At 54.2% G+C, this 23,990-nt stretch overlaps 1 protein-coding gene across 1 annotated transcript in view; it reads right to left on the bottom strand.

Moving 5' to 3' along the window:
* Positions 1-886: 886 nt before the first annotated feature.
* Positions 887-23,990, bottom strand: part of KCNG2 (potassium voltage-gated channel modifier subfamily G member 2) — a 32,647-nt gene continuing 9,543 nt past the window's right edge. Inside the window, 1 exon segment of the mRNA XM_032603656.1 lies at positions 887-2,232. Coding sequence (XP_032459547.1) covers positions 1,432-2,232 — 801 coding nt within the window. The 3' untranslated portion in view covers positions 887-1,431.

The raw sequence follows: 23,990 nt of genomic DNA on the forward strand, positions 1-23,990 counted from the left end.
CCCGCGTCAGCGAGTCGTGAGTCGGCGGGAACTGACCTTGGCTCTCTGCACAGCACTTGGGGGGTTGAGACAGCTGCATTCGCGAACTCAGTCTCCTGGCCTCCCTCCTGCAGTGCTTTCGAGCGTTTTCAGCAGGTGGCCAAGGAGGCAGCGATGGCAACACCACGTCTTGCAGGAGACGCACAGAGCTGTCCCACAGGGGTGCCTCCAGTCTGGGTTTCCTTGGCGTGCATGAGGGAGCAGGCCGGCGGGGACCTGGCCAGTTCCCGGCCCCCAACCCAGATGGGCAACCGAGGCCACAGCTAGCGGAGCCTTCCAGAGCGCAGCCGGAGGGACGGTGGGGGGGGGAGGGTCGGGGGTGGCGGTGGGGAGACGGAACAGACAAGCCAGCGGCTGGCGCTCCGCCCACGTGGTGGGCAGTGGGTGTGCTCCGCCCCTCCCCACACACCCGCGGTTCCCAGCAGGATGGCCGACGGGCACCCCATCCCGTGACTCGAGGTGGCCTCTGGTCTTGCAGGGTGCCTAGGTGCCCTCAGAGCCACTGCAGCGCGGGGGGGGGGGGGGGGGCGGGGCGGGGAGGACAGGGGACAGCTGCCTTGGGTTACTCCACCGCTGACCGAACCCTTGCAGGGAAAATCGGCAAGGCCTCCCCGCCCCACAGGAGGAAGCGGTTCTTCCCGGACGACCAGCCGTGCTGGGTGACGAGCGATGTGACGAGCATAGATTCCTCTGGCCTCCAGAGAAGCAGCTCAGTCACCCCGGGCGGGGCGCCCGAGGGGAGGGTGGGGCCGGCTGATGTGCAGGCCTTCAGCTTTGCCGGGCATTTTCAGGGGCGAACAGATGAGGAGGGATCCCGGAAGATCCCCACGGAGCTTGTGCTGGGGAAGGGAGGTCAGAGGTCAGGGCTGGGACCTCCCTCCCCTGAAGGAACTGGCGTGCTGTGAGCATCAGTGTCACACCTCTGTCCCTATCGCTTGGCAGCGATGTGGGCTTCTGCAGTGGGTGACACGGCGGGCGCAGGAAGGGACTGCGCCCCACCCCCACTGCGTCCCACCAGTGACGCGCAGGGGAAGGTCAAGGTGAGGCCTGGGGATGAGCTACAGGCTTGGAGCTTCTGGGATCGCTGAATTTACTTTTAGCTGGCCATCACGGAGTCAAAAGTCCAGAGACAAAAGGAAAGCGGACGACAGGCTGGTGACGCTCCTTGGAGTTCAACTCTCTCAAAGCACAGGATGGCTGTGATCCCCGATTCAGGCCGGGGTCAGCCCCGGGCCAAGTTCTGGGCTGTGCGGGGCGAGCAACATGCACGGCAAAGGGAGCCGGGCCCCCAAGTCGTCCCCGTCCCTCCGTGCGCGGCGGGAGGCGAGAATGCGGTCTGGTCCTGGAGCTCCAGGGGAGCAGCCTCTTCGCCGGTGCCGCGTCCCCGCCGGGTCAGGGCGGCCCCGCGGATGCCCACAGCCCGGCCGCGGAGTCCCCGGCCGGGCCGGCACCGTCGGGGCCCTGCGAGCCGTCGTCCTCCGCGGCGGAGGCGCAGGCAGAGGCGGAGTGCGTGCTGTCCTCGCGCAGGGCGGGCTCGGGGCTGGCGGCGCGCTGCTGCTGCTGCTTGAGCTCTGAGTAGGAGCGCGAGAAGGTGTGGAAGATGGAGGTGACCGGGAAGGCCATGAGCAGGATGCCGCTGAGAATGCTGCTGAGCGCCACCACCTGCCCGGGGAGGCTGCGCGGCACCATGTCGCCGTAGCCCACGGTGGTCATGGAGATGACGGCCCACCAGTAGCTGGCCGGCACGCTGGAGAAGTCGCGGCGTGCGCCCAGCTCGCGCTCGGCCAGGTGCACGAGTGGCGCAAAGAGGGCCATGGCCACGCAGAGGAAGAGCAGAAGCAGCCCGAACTCGCGCGCGCAGCGGCGCACGGTCAGGCCGAGCGAGCGCAGCCCCAGCGAGTGGCGCGCCAGGCGCATCACGTAGAGCACGCGCAGCGCGCGCAACAGCCGCAGCACCAGCCCCGCGCGCTCCAGCAGCTTGTTGCCGCCTGCGCCCGGCCGCGCCGCCAGGCCCACGAGCAGCGACACGTAGAAGGGCAGGATGGCCAGGATGTCGATGATGTTGAGCGGTGTCCGCAGGAAGGCACACTTGCTCTCAGCCTGCAGCGAGCGCAGCAGGAACTCGAAGGAGAACCAGGCCACGCACACCGTCTCCAGCACAAATAGGTTGCGGCACTTGGGGGAGCACTCGCCCTGGGGGGGGGAGAAGGGGACACGTGTTGGGGGCAGGGAGGCCTGTCCCTCCCGGGCTGCCCTTCCTCCTGACGCCCACCCGTGCACATGTGCCACTGTAAGGGCAAGGGTTGTAAACCAAAAAAGCCCAATTCCTGTAAAAAGAAAAACAACACAAAAATTTACTGGGAGGTTGGCTTCCCACAGGAGAGCAATCAGAGCTCAGCTGACCAGCTCCCCAGCAAAACCAGAGAAAATCGTTAAAAAACAACCACTTAAAGTCTCTGGAAACACTTCTAAGGACAGAAGAAAATGAAAAATGTATTCAAGAAAATCTGTGGAAATTGGTTTAAAAAGGAGAGTCTTTGGTATTTGAACCGAGACTCCCCCAGCGTCCCAGCTCAGCGAGGAGGCGGCTCCAGTCCAGAGGCTGCAGCCATCAACGCGGGGCTCCCTGTCCCCGTGGGCTGAGTCCCCGGAGAGTGCAGCTGGGAAGAGGGACACCTGCTCCCACACAGCCCCTACTCCTGCAGTGGAATGGAGGCTGTACCTTGAGGACGCCGGGACCCCCAGAGCCCTCGCCCCAGCTTGTGAGGGTGGTTCCATGCCAGGAGAGACGACGGAGAGGACCTCAGCCCGCTGGCTCCCCGTCTCTCTGCAGGGCACTCAGCTCAGAGAATGAGGGTCACCAAGGAAGGAGCTTGCCACTGCCCCACCCCCAGGCACAGAGCCCTGGCACAGAGATGCTGTGTAGCGGAGACGCAGACTGTAAGTGAGATGCCCCTAATCACTTCCCAGAGGAACCGACTTCATTTGCAACAGAAAGTGGTGAAGTTCAAACCCAAGGGTGCTCTCAAGAGTGGTAGAGGTTGCAGTGAAGGAAAACAAGAGGACGTTTGTGGACCTAATGAAGACACAGCCTAGGCTGTGGGGTGGCCAGTTTGCAGGAGAGAACTGGGGTGCAGAACTGGAGGAGCCCTCCTGGGGTCAGCACTGACCTCAGAAACTGTTCCATCCTGAGAGCCGCGATGCGGCTGGATTGGCTGCTAGAGGAATTTATGCCCAAGGGCAGCTGAAAACAATAGAGCAGTCAGCCAGCAATTAGAGGACTTTCAAAGTTCCCTCAGGGAAAGAGACCCAAGTGCTACCAAAAGCAGTGTCCTCCCAGAGTGACTGGGAGGAGCAGCGCCAAGGGCTGAACATGTGTGCCTGCGTGCGTGCGTGCGTGCGTGCATGCGTGCGTGTGTGTGTGTGTGGGGGGGGGGCAGGGGGCAGGGCAGGAATAGACTTCACTAAAATAATCCAACCAATCACTAAACAAGCAAATGACAGTAATGTGCCCCGAACTGGGGGGCAGGGGAAGGCAATATCCAGTGTTCCTAAATTGTATTGTCTAAAATGTCTAGTTTTCAATAAAAAAATCATAGTGCAGGCAAAAAACAGTGAAGTATGACCCATACATCAGAAATCAGGCAACAAAAACTGCCAATGAGACCAAACGTCAGATTTAACAAAAAGTTTCAAAATTGCCATTATAAATACATTCACAGAACTAAGGAGAACTTGATTAAAGAAGTAGTGGAGGGGGCTTCCCTGGTGGCACAGTGGTTGAGAGTCCGCCTGCCGATGCAGGGGACACGGGTTCGTGCCCCGGTCCGGGAGGATCCCACGTGCCGCGGAGCGGCTGGGCCCGTGAGCCATGGCCGCTGAGCCTGCGCGTCTGGAGCCTGTGCTCCTCAGTGGGAGAGGCCACAGCAGTGAGAGGCCCGCATACCGCAAAAAAAAAAAAAAGAAGAAGAAGTAGTGGAAGGTATGATGACAATCCATTCCATCAGATGGAGAATATCAATAAAGAAAAATTTAAAAAGAACCAAGTGGAAATTTTGAAGTTGAAAAGTACAATAACAAAAAATTCACTATAGGAGCTCAGCAGTGGATGTAAACTGTCAGAGAAAAGGTTTGGTGAACTTGAAGATCGACTGGTGACGATTACGCAGGCTGAAAACAGAGGGACGCAAGGATCGTGCTGGAACCAAGGAATCCAGGTACCAGCAGGAAGGGGAGAGGAGAGGAGGAGAAGAGTGTTTGAGAAACCGTGGCTGAAAACTTCCAAATCTATTGAAAAACAAGGACCTACACACCCAGGAAGCTCACTGAGCTCCAGCAGGGAAAAGACATCACAGGAAAAATGCTGACCACCAAAGACAAGGAGGAAACCTTGGAAGCAGCAGAGACAGCGATAGGTCACCTGAGAGCTCACTCTGGTGAGATTACGCCTACATCTCAGCAGAAAGCAGTGGGCAGCGTGTTCAAAGTGCTCAGAAGACACCCGAGAATCCTACATCCAGCAATGCTGTCATTAAAAAATGAGGGTGACATAAAGACTTGCCCAGATAAACAAGACCGAGAGCTGCCTTACAAGAACTCGAAAGGAAGGTCTTCAGGCTGAAAACCAGTGACCCCAGAGTCTTCTTAGATGTGATACCAAAAGCAGGAGCAAACAAGATAAAAAAGATGAATTAAACTTAATCAAATTTAAAACGTAATCGCTTCCAAGGACACTGTTATGGCCTGAAATGCTCCTCTTCCAAACCCTTCTGTTCAAGCCCTGACTGTTAGTACCTCAGAAGGTGACTTTTTGGAGATGAGGTCTTTAAAGACAATGCGCAGAATGGGAGAATATATTTACAAATCATATACGATAGGGACTTGTATCTAGAATACAGAAAGAATTCCTACGACTCAACCATAAAAAAGACAAACAACCCAATTAAAAAAATTGGCAAGGGATCTGAATAGACCTTTCTCTGAAGAAGATACACAAGTGGCCAAGAAGCGCATGAAACGGGGCTCAACACCGTTAATCATCAGGGAAGTGCAGATCAAACCCACTCGAAGGTCCCACTTCACACCCACCAGCACGGCCAGAATGACAGCGCAGACGACAAGTGTTGGAGAAATTAGAGCCTCGTGCACTGCTGATGGGAACATGCAACCGTCCAGTCACTTTGGACAAGAGCCTGGCTGTTCCTCATACAGTTCCTCACATGACCCTGCAATTCCACCCCTGCCGTGAGCCCAGAGAAGTCAATATGCACGTGCACAAAGAAACTGCACACGGATGTTCGTGGCCGCATGACTCACAAGAAGTGGAAACAACCCAAATGTCCATCCGATGATTAATGGATCAACAAAACTTGGTAGCGCCATACGATGGGACATTATTGGGCCACGGAAACGAATGAAGCGCTCATTCCTGTTACAACACACACGAACCCTGAAGATAGTTCAGAGTGAAAGGATCCAGTTACACAAGACACGTGCTGGGTGGTTCTGTTCTTACGGATCCAGAACAAGGAAATCTATAAAGACAAAGTTGATCCGTGGTTGCTTGGGGCTGGTGGGGGGAGAGATGGGGCCGGGCAGTGAGTGCTGAAGGCACTGGGTCTCTTTTGCGAGGTGGAAATGCTCTAAAATCAGACGGTGGTGATGGCAGCACAACCTGCGAACGTATGAAAACCCGCTGAATCGTACACTCAAACTGGGCAAATTGTACAGCGTGTGGATTATATATCAGCAAAGCTTTTGTTTAGTTTTGTTTTTGCAGTACGCGGGCCTCCCACTGCTGCGGCCTCTCCCGTTGCGGAGCACAGGCTCTGGACACGCAGGCTCAGCGGCCATGGCTCACGGGCCCAGCCGCTCCGCGGCATGTGGGATCTTCCCGGACCGGGGCACGAACCCTTGTCCCCTGCATCGGCAGGCGGACTCTCAACCACTGCGTCACCGGGGAAGCCCAGCAAAGCTAGTTTTTAAAAAAGACTTATTAATTAATCCCAGAGTGTGGCTGGCTGGGTGTGGACAGTGAGCGAGGACCCCGGTGTCGGGGCTCCGTGTGCAGGGGCGTCCAGAGCGGAAGCCAGAGAGCGTGCAGACCTCCCCAGCTGCCCCCGTCTGGCCACGTCTCACCTTTGCCCCCGAGCCCCCAGCCAGCCCAAGTCCCCTCCCCAGGTTACCTCTATCACTGCTGAGGAACAGAAGGAAAGGTCAGGGGAACACACCAGACTCAGCGGACGCCCCTGATGCTCTCTGCTGTCAGTCTCGGCACAGCTCACACGGCGTGAGGGGACCCGGGGCCTTGCACCACCCCCACCTGGCTCACGTCCCTCTGAGTCCCCGCCCAGCAAGAAGTGGTGAGCTTCCATCGCCACGCGGACCGGAGGTGAGGACCCGCCTGGTGCTCCCAACGGGGGGCAGGTCGTGGTTCAGAAGACATTTGCAGCACTGGCCTCGGTGTCCTGAGGGCACAGAGGTGGGCAGGACCCCGCAGGGCTGCTCCCCAAGCCGGACACCAACTTGTCAACGGGGAACCTGGGGCACCCCGACTCCCGCTAACCTCTCCGATTTGCACTTTCTGAGCCAGCCGCCCAGTGCCCAGGGCGCTTTACGCGTATCGAGCGGAGCCTGGCGTTCTCATTAATGAGCTGTCTGAGCCCAGCGCCTTGGCCTCGACATCAGTCACCCTCCCGGTCGTGCGCCTGGAAAACCCTGCCGTGTGCTTACTTCCCCGCGTGGCCCCGGACATAAGGGTGGGCCCCGGGGAAGGTCACAGCTTTAGGATAAAGCCCTGAATGTCACTGGGCAGGTCCATCCTCAAACAGAGGTGATGGCGGCTCCAGCTGGACGAAGGGCTCCCACCCCATCTCGGTCTCGGACCCGCTCGTGGGGCGCACAGGTGGAAAAGCCGAGTCCACTCCCGAGCAGCGGGGGGGGGGGGGGTGTGTGTGTGTGGGGGGGTGGGCGCTCCAAGCTTTGAGGGTGAGCCTGGGGCACACCCTTGTCCGGCTCTGAGAGGTTACAGCACCTCCCAGGCAGCGCTGATGCCCCGGGCCTCTGACCACCTGGCACGGGCCCTGGACAGGAGCCAGCAGGGGTGTCCCGCTGGGCCTGGGGCCTTAGGACAGAGCAGCTCCAGGATTTAGGCAGGAAGACGCAGCTGGGGCCGCGGGGACTGACAGGGTTGGAAACCTGGGTGGGGGAAGGGGACCTGCTGGTCAGTGAGCGGGAGAGGAAGGTGGAGCCCCAGGTCGTACCTGCCTCACCTGCTCGGGACTCTGATGACCTCAGCCCAAGGGGTGCTTGGGGGTCCCGTGACCCACCGCCCCAGGAGCACCCCCGACGACGCCCGTTCGTCCAGGCCGACCTGGGGCTCTGGGTCCCCCGTCATCCCTGGGCCAAGTGCAGCCGCTGGCCCCCTTTCAGGTGGGCTGCGGCCACGTGTGCTGGTGGCGGGGAGGGACAAAGGTCCCCCAGTCCGCCCGCCCCGTGCTGGAGGAGCGACCTCAGCGCTCCGGCCTGGAGCCAGACCCATCCGGTGGGTCCGGGAAGAGGCACGTACTGTGAGCGCCTCCCCTCACCCCCTTCAGGACCAGCCAGGAGGTTCACTGGAGGCAGCTCTTTCTGGAACTTTTAGTCCAGAAAATGACGCTGATTTATCATAATTTGACACATCTGGCCTATTTGGCCAAAACTGGGTCAGCGGTAAATCTATGTTTCGCTGGTTCACCCACTTCTGAAGGCCCCACTGCCTGCACTTTCACTGACGCCGGTAATTAGGCCATAGCTGCCCCGCACGGGCTGCTGTGCGCCGGCCGCGGGGCGACGCCGCCCCTGCCCGAGCCGAGAGGACCTTTCACACCCCGCCTGCCCGGCTCGAGGCTGGGGGCCCCAGTCGTCTGCTCTTCGTGCCCTCCGCTCCCTCCGAGGGCTGACTATCGGGGCCGGACGGGGCGTCTGCTAACGGCTGCCGCCCCCCTCAGCTGTCGGGGTGGGAGGGGAGGGCTCGGGTCTCAGGGGCTTGTGGGGGACACGGAGACTCCGGAGCGATCGTTTCTGGAGGGAGAGAAGGTGGACCCTACACCCTGGGACGGTCGCGGGCAGTGGGGGACCTCCGTGTCTGGTCTCGGTGGGTGGGACCCTCTCACCTCCACACCACCCTTCGCGTCCCCCGGGGGTGTTCCCATGAGAACCGCAGGGCCACCTCTGACCCCAGGAAGACGGCCTGGAACGTGCCAGAGCCACTCAAATGGACCAGCGACCCCCAGAGCCCAGGGAAAGGGCTCCCCCTTCAGAATCACAAGCACCTTTCGGCTCCACAGAGGAAACAAAGGAGCAGCAAAGGGAATCCCAGGACCCAGAGCCCCTTTCTCTGGCTGGGCCGCTACCACACTGGAGCCCTGACCCCCTCTCGGCCCCTCCGCCTCCGGCCACCCGTGGGTGCGGGGAGCTGAGGGCGCAGCATCTGCTGTAAGGAACCCCTGGGCTCCGCAGGCTGGACCACGCGTGACCATCGCAGGCCCGCCACTCACCGGGACCAGGTGCGGGGGGTTCTCACTGGGGGTGCAAGAGCCGGGCTGGGGGTGGGAGGGAGGGTCCCGCACAGTCAAGGGGGTTCCTGAGGAGCGGGGAGAAGGGACAGGGAGGTGCGGGTGGCCCAGAACTGGCCTCGGCGGCTGCGGAGCCCTGGGGTGGCCCGGTCGTCCTCTAGGGCAGGAGGCCAGAAGCACAGCTGTGGGGCTGAGGTGGCAGCTGGATGGGGGTGGGCAGGGCCCCCAGCACTGGAGGCAGGGCCTTCTCCCCAGGCTGCAGCTCCCCCGGCACAGCCTGCACTGGTGCCGCTCATGGGCTCCGCCAGGGCTCCCGTGAGGCACCGCCACCTCCCCCAGGGCCCTGGGTCCTGCCTGGTCCCACGGGAGACTTCCCTTCCCAGGGAAAGGCCACAGGACGCCGCGCCCCCTCCCCCGGACGGGATCTCGGTACCAGCCTGAGAGTCTGTGCGTGATGCTCCAGCAGGCGTTGCCCTGGGCGCTGGGTTCCTCCCCTCTCCTTCCGAAAGGGTCACTGGGCATCCTTCAATTACCTGTGACTCAAGAACCAAAGGCCGGCTGCCCCCAAGGAAGCAGCTCTGTCACCGCGGCGTCGAGTCTGAGCTGACCACAGACGTGGACGCAGGGCAGTGGGCTGTGTGGCCACACCGTCCATGTCCCCGCACATCCAGAAATGTCGAGGCCGCACATCAGATTCCGTGCCGGACTGCAAACCTTACGTGAACGCTATTAGCCACCGTCACCGAGAAACCAACCAAATGGAACCGCCAGCGTTCCTCCAGGGCTGTGGCAGCCTCGGGCTGGCAGACAAGAACGTATTCATGTTTATCAGAAATTGCTGAGCTGTTCGCCTCAGGAGCTCCATGATTCACCCACTTCCCCACCAGGCCGGGGTCACGGGGGCCCCTGCCCCAGGCCAAGGATCGAGAGGAGCCCAGAACACTGGGCAGAGTATATACCGGCACGAACGTCTCACAGATACATCTGAAAAGCCTTCAAGGGTCCGCACCCTTCGACCTGGAAAGCCCGTTTGGGGAGTGGGTTCTCAGGGACTGTAAGACACGTGCCCACAGGCTGACGCGGAAGGATACGCACTCCGGTGAGGCCGGGGGTGGAGCTGCGGGGCCACCGCTACCAACCCCTAGGCCCCCGCACCGCTTCTTTACAGCCAGGCCGCCCCCACCCCAACCTGGCAACCACGGATCCCTCTGCCTTTTCCAGACGCCTCATAAACGGACTCACGCCGCGTGTAGACTTTCGAGTCTGCTTTTCCCACGTCGTATCCTGAGACTCGTGCTGCTTTGTTCTCTATTGCTGACGGCTTGTTGCATGGATGTGCCAGTTACCCCTGCATCCGTGGGTGTGCATGGCGGTGCTTTCCAGTCTGGGGCTGATGCAAGCAGCTGGGGGGCTTTCGTGGAGACACACTTTCATTTCTCTCGGATAGATAACACCTGGGGGGTGCTGACTCACTCATTCATTCTACAGGCTTTTTGGTGGATTTCCTGGGATTTTTTGTGTGTTCGTAGTTTCGCTGCTTCCTTTCCCATCACATACTTGTCTTTCTTTTTCTTGCTTCACTGCACAGAGGAGGACTTACAGAACGATGCTGAATAAATAGGCTTTATTCCCAATGGCAGGGAGGAAGCATTGTCATTTATCTTTCTCCTTACGCAGGTCATCAGCTGTAGGTTTTTTAAAATAGGTGTTCTCCACCAGGTTAAAGAAATTCCCTCTATTTCTAGAATTGAATGTTTTTGTTTTAATCGTGAATGGGTATTGAATTTTGTCAAACGCTTTCTCGACATCTATTGAGATGACCAGATGGCTCTTCTTATTTTTTTTTATTTTTAGTTTTTTTCCGGTACACGGGCCTCTCACTGCTGTGGCCTCTCCCGTTGCGGAGCACAGGCTCCGGACGCGCAGGCTCAGCGGCCATGGCTCACGGGCCCAGCCGCTCCGCGGCATGTGGGATCCTCCCGGACCGGGGAACGAACCCGTGTCCCCTGCATCGACAGGCGGACGCTCAACCACTGCACCACCAGGGAAGCCCCAGATGGCTCTTCCTCTTTGCTGTGTTAATACTGTAAATTACACTGATTGATTCTCAGAAGTTGAATCAGGCTTGCTTTCCTGAAATTTCCGCTTAGTCATGGTGTGCGGGTCCCCTTTTTATACATTGCCGTACTTGGTTTAGTAACATTTTGTTGGAGTTCTGCATCTATGTTCATGTGAGACACTGGTCTGCGGTTTTTTTCTTTCCTTGGCGTCTTTGTCTGGTTTGGTGCCAGGATAATCCTGGAAGTGTCTACTTTCTGCAAGAGATCGTGCAGGACTGGTATCATTTCTTCCTTAAACTTTTGGTAGAATTCACCAGTGAAACCATCTGGGACTGGAGTTCTCTTTTCGGAAGGTTTTAAACTATGAATTAAATTTCTGTAATCAGCATAAGGTTATCTACTCCTTCTTGAATGAGTTTTGGTGACTGAACATGTTTTTAATTATTTTTGTTTTACGAACCAAAAAAGATAGCCTTATAAAGGAAGAAACAGTATTCCTACCACGACCCATCTCCCAGGGGCAGGAGTTCTCAACTGTTCCTTCTGCTACAGTTACTTCCATACTTTTAAGTAACGTGCTTAGCTGGCTTATTGATGGAGTAACTGTACACATTTCTATGACTTTGTGTAGCTGAGGATTCGGTTCTCTGACACCATCCCCACCACATCCATGATCCCTTTCCTCTAGAAACAGGGCTGTCACGCTTTGAGGTAAAATCTGGAGCTACTAAGATAAGGTGGAGGTGCTTCACTGCCGAGCCAGGTTGTGGGCTACACTGCATTACATCTTTTTCCCTCATAAAATGTTTTCTTTTTTCCCTCAAGTTTTATGGCCCCGTTCTAAAGTTGCTTAGCTTGCTGTAAATCATGGTGTATTTTCTCCAGATTGAAAACACACCGGACGGTCCTGTTTCCTTTCCAAGGCCTGCCTCCCCTTGCAGGGGCCTCTGCCCTCCTGCTGTGCCCTGTGGTCCGCAGCGGCTCTCAGCTCCTCTCTGGGGCTCTCCGTCCACCTTGATGCGCGGTGTCTCCTCCTAAGTTTACTCCATTTTCCTGCCAAAGCGCATCCTCTGGTACCCCCCTGAGAGGAGGTACGCGGCGGGTACGTCTTTGAGCCTTTGCATGTCTGGAGAGTCCTGACTCCACCTCCATGCTTGACTGCTCTGGCCTGATGTAGGCGATGGGCAGAAAGTCCATTTCCACTCGGAAGTTTGACGGGGCTGCCCCATCACGTCCAAGCTTTCAGTGTTGCTGGTGAAGTTAGCACTGACAGGGAGAAGTGCTTAAACCTCAGTCAATGCATTTCCAACCGAAGGGACCGTGTAGCTGGCAGAGGTCGGAACCCGAACATGGCCAGCTGGGCCTCCCGAGCCTGCCACCCCGAGGCCACCCAGAGTTCCTCCTCGAGGTCCATCTGAGGGCCACCCCCAGGCCCACTCCACCCCGAGGTCTGCCCCAAGCTCCCTCGCCTGAGGTCCGGCGCCGTGGGGACTGACAGTTCACCCATCACGATTCCCTGTCTCGCGGAAGTCCTCGGCTATCTTCTCGGGGCTGGTCAACCTAGGACCCGGGCCCTCGCGTCCCAGAGACTCGGGGGGTCCCCATGTCCTCCTCTCTGTCTGCTCATCGTGATCTCCTCCCAGTGACGGCTGCCCTCCTGGCTCGACCCCTGACTCCTTCCCTCCCCCGACCTCTCCACGTCGTCTCTCAGCACCCCCTAGACGAGCGCCAACCCTTCCAACCAGGCGCTGCGATTACATCTCAGGGCCGCTCTCACCCCTCTTGGCTCTGTGGACGTGGCCCTTCCCCTCGGGCCTCCACAGGGACCAGTGAGGCCCCTTGGGGTCTCCTGTTTCCTTCAAGCTCCACCTTTGCCCGTCTTTGCCGTGGGCTTCTTTTCCCAACAGGCCTCTCCTCCTCCGAAGGCCGAGGCACCATGTGGAAGCTGCCCTCACCATGGGCCCATCGGCCGCCAGGCTTTGCAGGTGAAAAGCTGGAGCGGCGGCTGCGTCGGGGTCCCGATGCCGGCCGGTGGGACTCCACCCGTCGAGAGCGCTCGTCCAGGTGCCCGCGGCGGGGTGCGGGATGGCTGAGGTCGGTCATGGCAGGCTCTCCCACACCCTACGCGGCTGCACCCCAAACCCGCTCCCGGGCTCAGGGCTCTGTGGGGGGGCCAGGCGGCCGGAAGCAGCACCGTCGGGACAGTGGGAGCACAGGGGACAGGTCAGGCTGGCTCCACACCAGGGGCTTCTGGACACCAAGTGGTTTTGGAACTGTTCTCGGAAGGTGTGGCCTCCACGGCCCGGCCCTCACTCAACACCGACCCTGCTTTGATTTCCTAGTGAAAATAAACAGCCGGCCGGGTTTCTTCAGTAACAGAGGCTGAGGGGTGGCCAGTGGCTCGGTGGGCCGGCAGGGGGGCAGCAGAGGCCTGGTCTGGCTGCACCTCCAGCCCCTGCTTCGTTCTCATTTCAGAGCATCAAAGATTCAGCGGCATTCGTCCTGCTAAGGCGCCTGCTGCCCCTATTAGACTGCGTGCAACCACTCTCCGTAGATAAACCCAGGTGTGAGGGCGAGGAGAGGAACAGGGGCTGGGCTGCGGCGGGCGGGACTCGTAACTGCGAGGGCAGCGCTGAGCTCGGCCTGAACGGCTGTCGCCAGCCTGAGGGATCCAACCCCAGGGAGCGTTCCACCGAAGACCCCGAGGCTTGCAGGCTCCCCCTGTGTTTATCTAGGGTGCGATTAGACCCTTAAAATGCTCACGTCCCTTTGCTGCCTGTGTGTGCTCTGGACAGATTCTCGTCCCTCCATCCATCCACCGCGGACCTTGTGTCTGGCAAAACAGCGAAGCCAAGCTGTGGCCCGCAGCTGGGGCACCAGCAGGGTCACGAAGCCACCCCGTCACAGACGGGACACTTGGAAGGGTAAAGGGCTCGTCCTCACTCATTGAGCTGGTCGCTCGTTAACAGCTTCGCGCGCGGATCTCCCTCGTGCCGCCCGTAATAAGTACCTTAAGGAAAACACTTATGAACTCATTTCACCAACTCCAAATTTATAATAGTTTGAGCTGAACTGAGGTTTATTTTTTCCGGTTACCTACGGTAACAGGCTCTTGTAGTACAAATGGATAATTAGGGGAAGGAATATTAAATCCACTTAAGAGAACCAATGGTTAAAAAGATCAAACAGTCATTTACATAGAAATAATGAATGTACTCATTTCGAATTGTCTGCCCTGAAGCAGCGCTGTCAGTTCACTTTCCTGGCAACAGCCCACGAACCAGTTTTGTGGGGTCCCACGGAAAGAAATGAAGACACCTTGGTTACGAAGTACTCCACCCTCTGCCTGGCTGGAATGAGCCTGTCTTCCCGTTGGACCCACCCGCATCTTCTGGTCCCTCCTGGGAACGACGTGCCGGCCCAAATGCTGGAGGGGTTCAAGAACCAGACAGAACCGCAGCCACCAGCATCTTGACACTCGGTGCCCCGAGGAGTGAGGTCGCTCAGTGCTCACAGCTGCGAGCATGTCTGAGCTACAGGGTGTTCACTCATCCCTTCCACCAGGTCGTTGAGTGTGAGCGCTGGGCACCCTGCCCCCAGGGCCCCGCCATCCTCGCGGGAGCGACCCACGTGAGCCACAGACACAACGAACGACATGGTCACAGACAGCGCCGCCGCCCATGAATTAGTGAAGAGGGTGTCCGTCTCAGGGGAAAACAGTCCCCTGCCAGGAACCGGAATTCCATCTGAGTCACAGGCAACAGCACGAAGTGGGCAGGCGCTGCCCTTCGTTTGCTCACCAAGCTTAGTCCTTGTTCCTAGGGAAGCCCTCCTGCAGGGGTGGGCGTGCTCTTTCCAGGGAAACAGGCGTGCTTCCTCCTCTCTGTCCCGTGCCGGGCTTGGTCCCACCTGTCCGTGCGGCACCCCTGACGCACAGTTGTGCGAATCCCCCTTAGAGCCCTTGGCAGCAGCGACTTGATCGCACCCTCCTGGCTGCTGGGTTCAGTCGCGGCCCCTCCGAGATGCTACGCACAGGGCGCTCGCCCCACGACGCTTTCCGGCTCCTGTGACCCGGGCAGGAGGCGGCTCCTGTTGCCGACCAGAAGGGCCCTCGTGCCCTGGCTTCCGTGCGCTTTCTGACTGGCTTCAGCAGGAGGTGATTTTTCCTGGGAAAGCAGCCCCTCCCTGCCGACCTCAGCATGTCCATCTGGCAGCTAAAGGCACAAATGCACAGGGCCAGGGGCAGGGGCCCTGCCCATCATGGCCACCGCAGCAGCGGCAGCGCTGTGGACCCGCAGGACCAGCCAAGGTTTTCTGCAGGACCCAGGGCCGTGCCAACACTGCACGGACATCCTTGGGGCAGAGGACGGAGGGTCAGGCGGGCAGGGAAGGCTGAGCGGGGGCGTGCACGGCGGGGGACCCCGGCCGGAGGCTGGCAGCCCCTCTCGCTCAGGAGGGGGGCAGTAGATGTGTGTCATCACACCGGGGGAATGTCCGCAACGCACACACCGAATCAAGAACAAACAACCCAAGGCAGGTGGATGAAGAAGGAAATCGTCGGAAGCGCAGATGCAGGTGGAGATGTGAAGAGAGGACAGCCTGTAGTGAGCGAATGCAAACGTAAAAAGCCAGGCAAACTGTTATCAGGTCGCCCAGAACTGGCCGGGCCCAGGGTCCAGGGGCTGGAGCCCACGAAGGCATCGCAAGGGCCCCTTGGGGCAGCGTTCGGGGCGTGGGCTCACAGCCCCGCCCCCGACGGGTACAGCTGAGGACCTAATGAGCAGAGTGGTCGAGCGGTGGGAGATCCGTTAGCAGATGTGATAGGAAGGGCTGGAAACGAGAGCTGCAGGGAGGGAGCGCTTAAAATGACCAAATAACAGGACCGCTTTGACGTTACTGTTACGGGAGCCAAGTGGCTACAATGCACTACTGTACCACGTTTACAGTTTCATGAAGAGGCTTCGGGAACAGAGGCAGTGAAATGCGTTCAGGCTTCAGCAGCCACCTCTCATTTGATTTTCACTTTGTTCTGTACACGGCTCTGTACCTGCCACGCTTCCGTAAAGAAGGAGCAGCACGTTTACAACCAGGAGAACACTCTGAAGCGTGGGTACGCGTCAGGCCGGTGGGAGCAGAGGGACAGGCCGTCTGGGCAGGCGCGCTGGGCGGGCGAGGGGCCTGGCTGACCGCGTCCGGGGCAGGATCTGCGGTGTGGTGGCTGTTTTCTCCCAGCTCTGCACCCAGCTGAGCCCACGTGGCCGTTCTCACAGGACCTCAGAGTTTATTTCTCAAGATGCTCATTGCCAGGTCACATCAGAAAACAGCAGCTCTCCCAATCCCCCCAGTCTCCACTGAGACCTTGCTCCTTGGGGCACAGCCCGCTTCCCTAGGAGCTGCCACTGTGGGGATTTCACAAACAAAGCCGACCCACTGGAGTAACCCTGACCCTCACTCACCGAAGATCTTATGGGCATTGATAAATTAGAATTTGGGGTTCTGAGAACAGCCAGTTTGCTGAATTACAACAGTTAACGTCTTCTCATTAAAAAATTCCTTCGTGTTATGTGCTCAGGTCTGTTCCCGCTAACTGGCTGGTGCTGGATGAATTCTGCTGCCTTAAACAGCTTTTAAAAAGGCCTCACGTACACTGGGAGACACCCTTGATCCCCACTCATTTCCAGGCACGTTCAATGTTCTCACAGCTGCCCCGACACCAGCTGCCGTGGAGGAGCGGGGCACGGGGTCCCCTGGCACTGACTGCAACACAAGGTGACGCCCATCCCCCCTGCCTGGGCCCAGGGAGGGGCCTCAGTGGGGACGGGCTGGGTGGGGGACGGGCTCAGGGAGGCCCGCTGGGCTCCACCGCTTTCTTCTCTGTCCGCTTCTCTCCCCACTCTGTCCTGGAGCGAGAGACTGTCCGAGGGCCCGATCGAGGCGGCTGTGTCGGGAGACCAGGACTCAGGCCTCCTCACTTGAAGCCGAGGGCAGTGGCCAGTCTCTCCCCTGGAGGTCGGAGGGGGTCAGTGCAGACTTGGGGTGCGGAGATGGCATGGGGACCCCCGGTGGCACCAGGAGGGAGGGTGGGGAAGCGACCAGAGGGCTGTTTCCTGGCACAGCGGCTTCCCAGTCGCCCTGCCCCGTGGTCTCCACACCAGCTGGGGAGACGGAGGCCCCCGCCCTGGGCCCGGGTCACATCCTGAGTGCGATGGGGCACCTGCTGACAGCCATGCAGGGGCCGGTCGTCTGATTCCCCAGCTGCCCCTTCGGCCTGGCTTTCCCTCTGCTCCCACTGCGGACCGACAACTCCCGCTGTGTCGTTTACAGAAACCAGTGTCTGGAGAAGGAGAGTCAGTGCCTGGACGCGGCCTCGTCGCCGCCGCCCACCCCGTATCCCGCACGTGCTTTAGCATCTTGTTTGCAAAAGGGTAAAAAGCTGTCACTGAATTCTGTGTGCAAAGCACCGTCCACAGCAGTTTCCAAGCATTATTCAGTTTAACCTCAGCAGCTCTGACGTGTCTGCATTTCACAGACGAGGAAACTTTGGCTCTGAAAGGACATGGAAGTGTTGTCAGGTCTTCAGCAGTGGGTTACCAGAGCTGGGGCGGGAGCCCTGGTCTGCATTTAAGTCTGAGAACTTAACCAACACCCAGTTTTGCCTCTTCCGGTGACAGAGAAGGTGAACCAAAGGCCTTGGCTAGATTATGACACAGAGAACCTTGGGACCGGCTTCCAGTTCTGCACGTCAAGAGCTTGGCAGTCGCTGCTCCCTCCAAACAACAACTGAAAAGCTGAACAGACTGAAGAGTCAACACCTCTTCTTGGGCCGTAAGAGAGGTGAGGTCACAGGGCAAATCACTGCCCCCCAAGGACTGGAGAGACAGACGGGTGAACGCAGGGAGTCCAGCTTCCTGGGGCAGAGACTCGAAGCTGCCATGGGAACCGGTGCCAGGCAGGAAAACCCGACTGTGATTTTTCAATTGCTGGAGGCTCAGTGTGAACAAGTCTGAGAGTCAGAAACTCCAGGGGACCCTGTCAGGGAGGCCCTCAATACTGTGAGATTAACCACCAGGAGTTCGATGAGGTTCTCACAGTAAATATGGGAGCAGAGAAAACATACAGGGCATTGGTTCAAGATGGCAGAGTAGAAGGACGTGTGCTCAGTCCCTCTTGCGAGAACACGGGGATCACAACTACCTGCTGAACAGTGATCGACAGGAAGACACTGGAACTCACCAGAAGAGACACCCCACGTCCAAGACAAAGGAGAGGCCACAGTGAGACGGCAGGAGGGGCGCAATCACAATAAAATCAAATCCCGTAACTGCTGGGTGGGTGTCTCATAGACTGGAGAACGCTTAGACCACAGGAGTCCACCCACTGGAGTGAAGGTTCTGAGCCCCACGTCAGGCTTCCCAACCTGGGGGTCCGGCAACGGCAGGAGGAATTCCTAGAGAATCAGACTTTGAAGCCTAGTGGGAATTGACTGCAGGACTTAGCAGGACTGGGGGAAAGAGACTCCACTCTTGGAGGGCACACACAAAGTAGTGTGTGCATCGGGACCCAGGGGAAGGAACCGTGACCCCAGGGGAGAATGAACCAGACCTACCTGCCAGTGTTGGAGGGTCTCCTGCAGAGGCGGGGGGTGGCTGTGGCTCACCTTGGGGACAAGGACACTGGCGGCAGAAGTTCTGGGAAGTACTCCTTGGCGTGAGCCCTCCCAGAGTCTGCCACTAGCCCCACCAAAGAGCTGGGTAGGCTCCAGTGTTGGGTTGCCTCAGGCCAAACAACCAACAGGGCGGGAACCCAGCCCCACCCATCAGCAGACAAGTGGATTAAAGTTTCACTGAGCTCTGCCCACCAGAGCAACAGTCAGCTCTACCCACCACCAGTCCCTCCCATCAGGAAACTTATACAAGCCTCTTAGACAGCCTCATCCACCAGAGGGCAGACAGCAGAAGCAAGAACTACAGTCCTGCAGCCTGTGGAACGAAAACCACATTCACAGAAAGATAGACAAGATGAAAAGGCAGAAGGCTACGTACCAGACGAAGGAACAAGATAAAGCCCCAGAAAAACAACTGAATGAAGTGGAGATAGGCAACCTTCCAGAAAAAGAATTCAGAGTAACGATAGTGAAGGTGATCCAGGACCTCGGAAAAAGAATGGAGGTGAAGATCGAGAAAATGCAAGGAATGTTTAACAAAGACCTAGAAGAATTAAAGAACAAACAAACAGAGAAGAACAGCACAGTAACTGAAATGAAAACTACACTAGAAGGAATCAATAGCAGAACAACTGAGGCAAAAGAGCGGATAAGTGACCTGGAAGACAGAATGGTAGAATCCACTGCCACAGAACAGAATAGAGAAAAAAGAATGAAAACAAATGAAGACAGCCTAACAGACCCCTGGGACAAGATTAAACGCAACAACATTCGCATTACAGGGGTCCCAGAAGGAGAAGAGAGAAAGAAAGGACCCAAGAAAATATTTGAAGAGATTATAGTCGAAAACTTCCCTAACATGGGAAAGGAAATAGCCACCCAAGTCCAGGAAGTGCAGAGTCCCAGGCAGGATAAACCTAAGGAGAAACACGCCGAGACACATAGTAATCAAATTGACAAAACTTAAAGACAAAGAAAAATTATTGAAAACAACAAGGGAAAAACGACAAATATCATACAAGGGAACTCCCATAAGGTTAACAGCTGATTTCTCAGCAGAAACTCTACAAGCCAGAAGGAACTGGCGTGATATATTTAAAGTGATGAAAGGGAAGAAACTACGACCAAGATTACTCTACCTGGCAAGGATCTCATTCAGATTCAATGGAGAAATCAAAAGCTTTACAGACAAGCAAAAGCTAAGAGAATTCAGCACCACCAAACCAGCTCTACAACAAATGCTAAAGGAACTTCTCTAAGTGGGAAACACAAGGGAAGAAAAGGACCTACAAAAACAAACCCATAACAATTAAGAAAATGGTAATAGGAACATACATATCAATTATTACCTTAAACGTGAATGGATTAAATGCTCCAACCAAAAGACACAGGCTCGCTGAATGGATACAAAAACAAGACCCATCTATATGCTGTCTGCAAGAGACCCACTTCAGACCTAGGGACACACAGAGACTGAAAGTGAGGGGATGGAAAAAGATATTCCATGCAAATGGAAATCAAAAGAAAGCTGGAGTAGCAATACTCATATCCGATAAAATAGACCTTAAAATAAAGAATGTTACAAGAGACAGGGAAGGACACTTCATAACGATCAAGGGATCAATCCAAGAAGATATAACAAGTATAGATATATGTGCACCCGACACAGGAGCACCTCAATACATACGGCAACTGCTAACAGCTGTAAAAGAGGAAATCGACAGTAACACAGTAATAGTGGGGGACTTTAACACCCCACTTACACCAATGGACAGACCATCCAGACAGAAAATTAATAAGGAAACACAAGCTTGAAATGACACAACAGACCAGATAGATTTAATTGATATTTATACGACGTTCCATCCCAAAACAGCAGATTACACTTTCTTCTCAAGTGCACACAGAACATTCTCCAGGATAGATCACATCTTGGGTCACAAATCAAGCCTCAGTAAATTTAAGAAAATTGAAATCATATCAAGCATCTTCTCTGACCACAACGCTATGAGATTAGAAATCAATTACAGGGCGAAAAATGTAAAAAACACAAACACATGGAGGCGAAACAACACGTTACTAAATAACCAAGAGATCACTGAAGAAATCAAAGAGGAAATCAAAAAATACCTAGAGACAAATGACAATGAAACACGATGATCCAAAACCTACGGGATGCAGCAAAAGCAGTTCTAAGAGGGAAGTTTATAGCAATACAAGCCTACCTCAAGAAACAAGAAAGACTTCAAATAAACAATCTAACCTTACACCTAAGGGAACTAGAGAAAGAAGAACAAACAAAACCCAAAGTTAGTAGAAGGAAAGGAATCATAAAGATCAGAGCAGAAATAAATGAAACAGAAACAAAGAAAACAATAGCAAAGATGAATAAAACTAAAAGCTGGTTCTTTGAGAAGGTAAACAAAATTGATAAACCTTTAACCAGACCCATCAAGAAAAAGAGGGAGAGGACTCAAGTCAATAAAATTAGAAATGAAAAAGGAGAAGTTACAACAGACACCGCTGAAATACAAAGCATCATAAGAGACTACTGCAAGCAACTCTGTGTCAATAAAATGGACAACCTGGAAGAAATGGACAAATTCTTAGAAAGGTATAACCTTCCAAGACTGAACCAGGAAGAAATAGAAAATATGAACAGACCAATCACAAGTAATGAAATTGAAACTGTGATTAAAAATCTTCCAACAAACATAAGTCCAGGACCAGATGGCTTCACAGGTGAATTCTATCAAACATTTAGAGAAGAGCTAACACCCATCCTTCTCAAACTCTTCCAAAACACTGCAGAGGAAGGAACACTCCCAAACTCATTCTATGAGGCCACCATCATCCTGATACCAAAACCAGACAAAGATACTACAAAAAAAGAAAATTACACACCAATATCACTGATAAATACAGATGCAAAAATCCTCAACAAAGTACTACCAAACAGGGCTTCCCTGGTGGCGCAGTGGTTGAGAGTCCGCCTGCTGATGCAGGGGACACGGGTTCATGCCCCGGTCCGGGAAGATCCCACATGCCACGGAGTGGCTGGGCCCGTGAGCCATGGCTGCTGAGCCTGCGTGTCCGGAGCCTGTGCTCTGCAACGGCAGAGGCCACAACAGTGAGAGGCCCGCATACTGCAAAAAAAAAAAACAACTAGCAAACAGAATCCAACACATTAAAAGTATCATACACTATGATCAAGTGGGATTTATCCCAGGGATGCAAGGACTCTTCAATATATGCAAATCAATCAATGTGATACACCATATTAACAAATTGAAGAAGAAAAACCATATGATCATCTCAATAGATGCATAGAAAGCTTTTGACAAAATTCAACACCCATTTATGATAAAAACTCTCCAGAAAGTGGGCATAGAGGGAAACTACCTCAACATAATAAAGGCCATATACAACAAACCCACAGCAAACATCATTCTCAATGGTGAAAAACTGAAAGCATTCCCTCTAAGATCAGGAACAAGACAAGGATGTCCACTCTTACCACCATTATTCAATATAGTTTTGGAAGTCCTAGACACAGCAATCAGAGAAGAAAAAGAAATAAAAGGAATACAAATTGGAAAAGAAGAAGTAAAGCTGTCACCGTTGTGGATGGCATGATACTATACGTAGAGAATCCTAAAGATGCCACCAGAAAACTACTAGAGCTAATCAATGAATCTGGTAAAGTTGCAGGATACAAAGTTAATGCACAGAAATCTCTTGCATTCCTATATACTAACAACGAACGATCAGAAAGAAAAATTAAGGAAACAATCCCATTCACCATTGCAACAAAAAGAATAAAATACCTAGGAGTAAACCTACCTAAGGAGGTAAAAGACCTGTATGCAGAAAACAATAAGACACTGATGACAGAAATCAAAGATGACACAAATAGATGGAGAGATATACCATGTTCTTGGACTGGAAGAATGAATATTGTGAAAATGACTGTACTACCCAAAGCAATCTACAGATTCAGTGAAATCCCTATCACATTACCAGTGGCATTCTTTACAGAACTAGAACAAAAAATCTTAAAATTTGTATGGAGACACAAAAGACCCCAAACAGCCAACGCAATTTTGAGGGAAAAAAACGGAGCTGGAGGAATCAGACTCCCTGACTTCAGACTACACTACAAAGCTACAGTAAGCAAGACAACATGGTACTGGCACAAAAACAGAAATATAGATCAATGGAACAGGATCGAAAGCCCAGAGATAAACCCACACGCCTATGGTCAACTAATCTATGACAAAGGAGGCAAGGATATACAATGGAGAAAAGACAGTCTCTTCAATAAGTGGTGCTGGGAAAACTGGACAGCTACATGTAAGAGAATGAAATTAGAACACTCCCTAACACCATACACAAAAATAAACTCAAAATGGATTAGAGACCTAAATGTAACACTGGACACTATAAAACTCTTAGAAGAAAACATAGGAAGAACACTCTTTGACATAAATCACAGCAAGATCTTTTTTGATCCACCTCCTAGAGTAATGGAAATAAAAACAAAAATAAACAAATGGGACCTAATGAAACTTCAAAGCTTTTGAAAAGGAAAGGAAACTACAAACAAGACGAAAAGACAACTCTCAGAATGGGAGAAAATATTTGCAAACGAATCAACGGACAACGGATTAATCTCCAAAATATATAAACAGCTCATGCAGCTCAATCTTAAAAAAACAAACAACCCAATCAGAAAATGCGCAGAAGACCTAAATAGACATTTCTCCAAAGAAGACATACAGATGGCCAAGAAGCACATGAAAAGCTGCTCAACATCACTAATTATTAGAGAAATGCAAATCAAAACTACCATGAGGTATTGCCTCACACCAGTTAGAATGGGCATCATCAGAAAAATCTACAAACAACAAATGCTGGAGAGGGTGTGGAGAAAAGGGAACCCTCTCGCACTGTTGGTGGGAATGTAAATTGATACAGTCACTACGGAGAACAGTATGGAGGCTCCTTAAAAAACTAAATATAGAATTACCATATGACCCAGCAATCCCACTACTGGGCATATACCCAGAGAAAACCATAATTCAAAAAGACACATGCACCCCAATGTTCATTGCAGCACTATTTACAACAGCCAGGTCATGGAAGCAACCTAAATGCCCATCGACAGACGAATGGATAAAGAAGTTGGGGTACATATATACAATGGAATATCACTCAGCCATAAAAAGGAATGAAACTGGGTCATTTGTACAGATGTGGATGGATCTAGAGACTGTCATACAGAGTGAAGTAGGTCAGAAAGAGAAAATCAAATATCGTATATTAACACATATATATGGAACCTAGAAAAATGGTACAGATGAACCAGTTTGCAGGGCAGAAATAGAGACACAGATGTAAAGAACAAACGTATGGACACCAAGTGGGGAAAGTGGTGGGGGCGGGGGTGGGGGGTGGGACGAATTGGGAGATTGGGATTGACATGTATACACTGATGTGTATAAAATAGATAAATAATAAGAACCTGCTGTGTAAAAAATAAATAAAATTCAAAAAAAAAGAAAACATACAAATGGCAAATAAGCACGTGAAAACATGCTCCACATCATATGTCATCAGGGAAATGCAAGGTAAAACAACAATGAGACACCACTCCACACCTATTAGCATGGG

The sequence above is a fragment of the Phocoena sinus genome, chromosome 14 (assembly GCF_008692025.1).
Source record: "Phocoena sinus isolate mPhoSin1 chromosome 14, mPhoSin1.pri, whole genome shotgun sequence".
NCBI lineage: Eukaryota > Metazoa > Chordata > Mammalia > Artiodactyla > Phocoenidae > Phocoena > Phocoena sinus.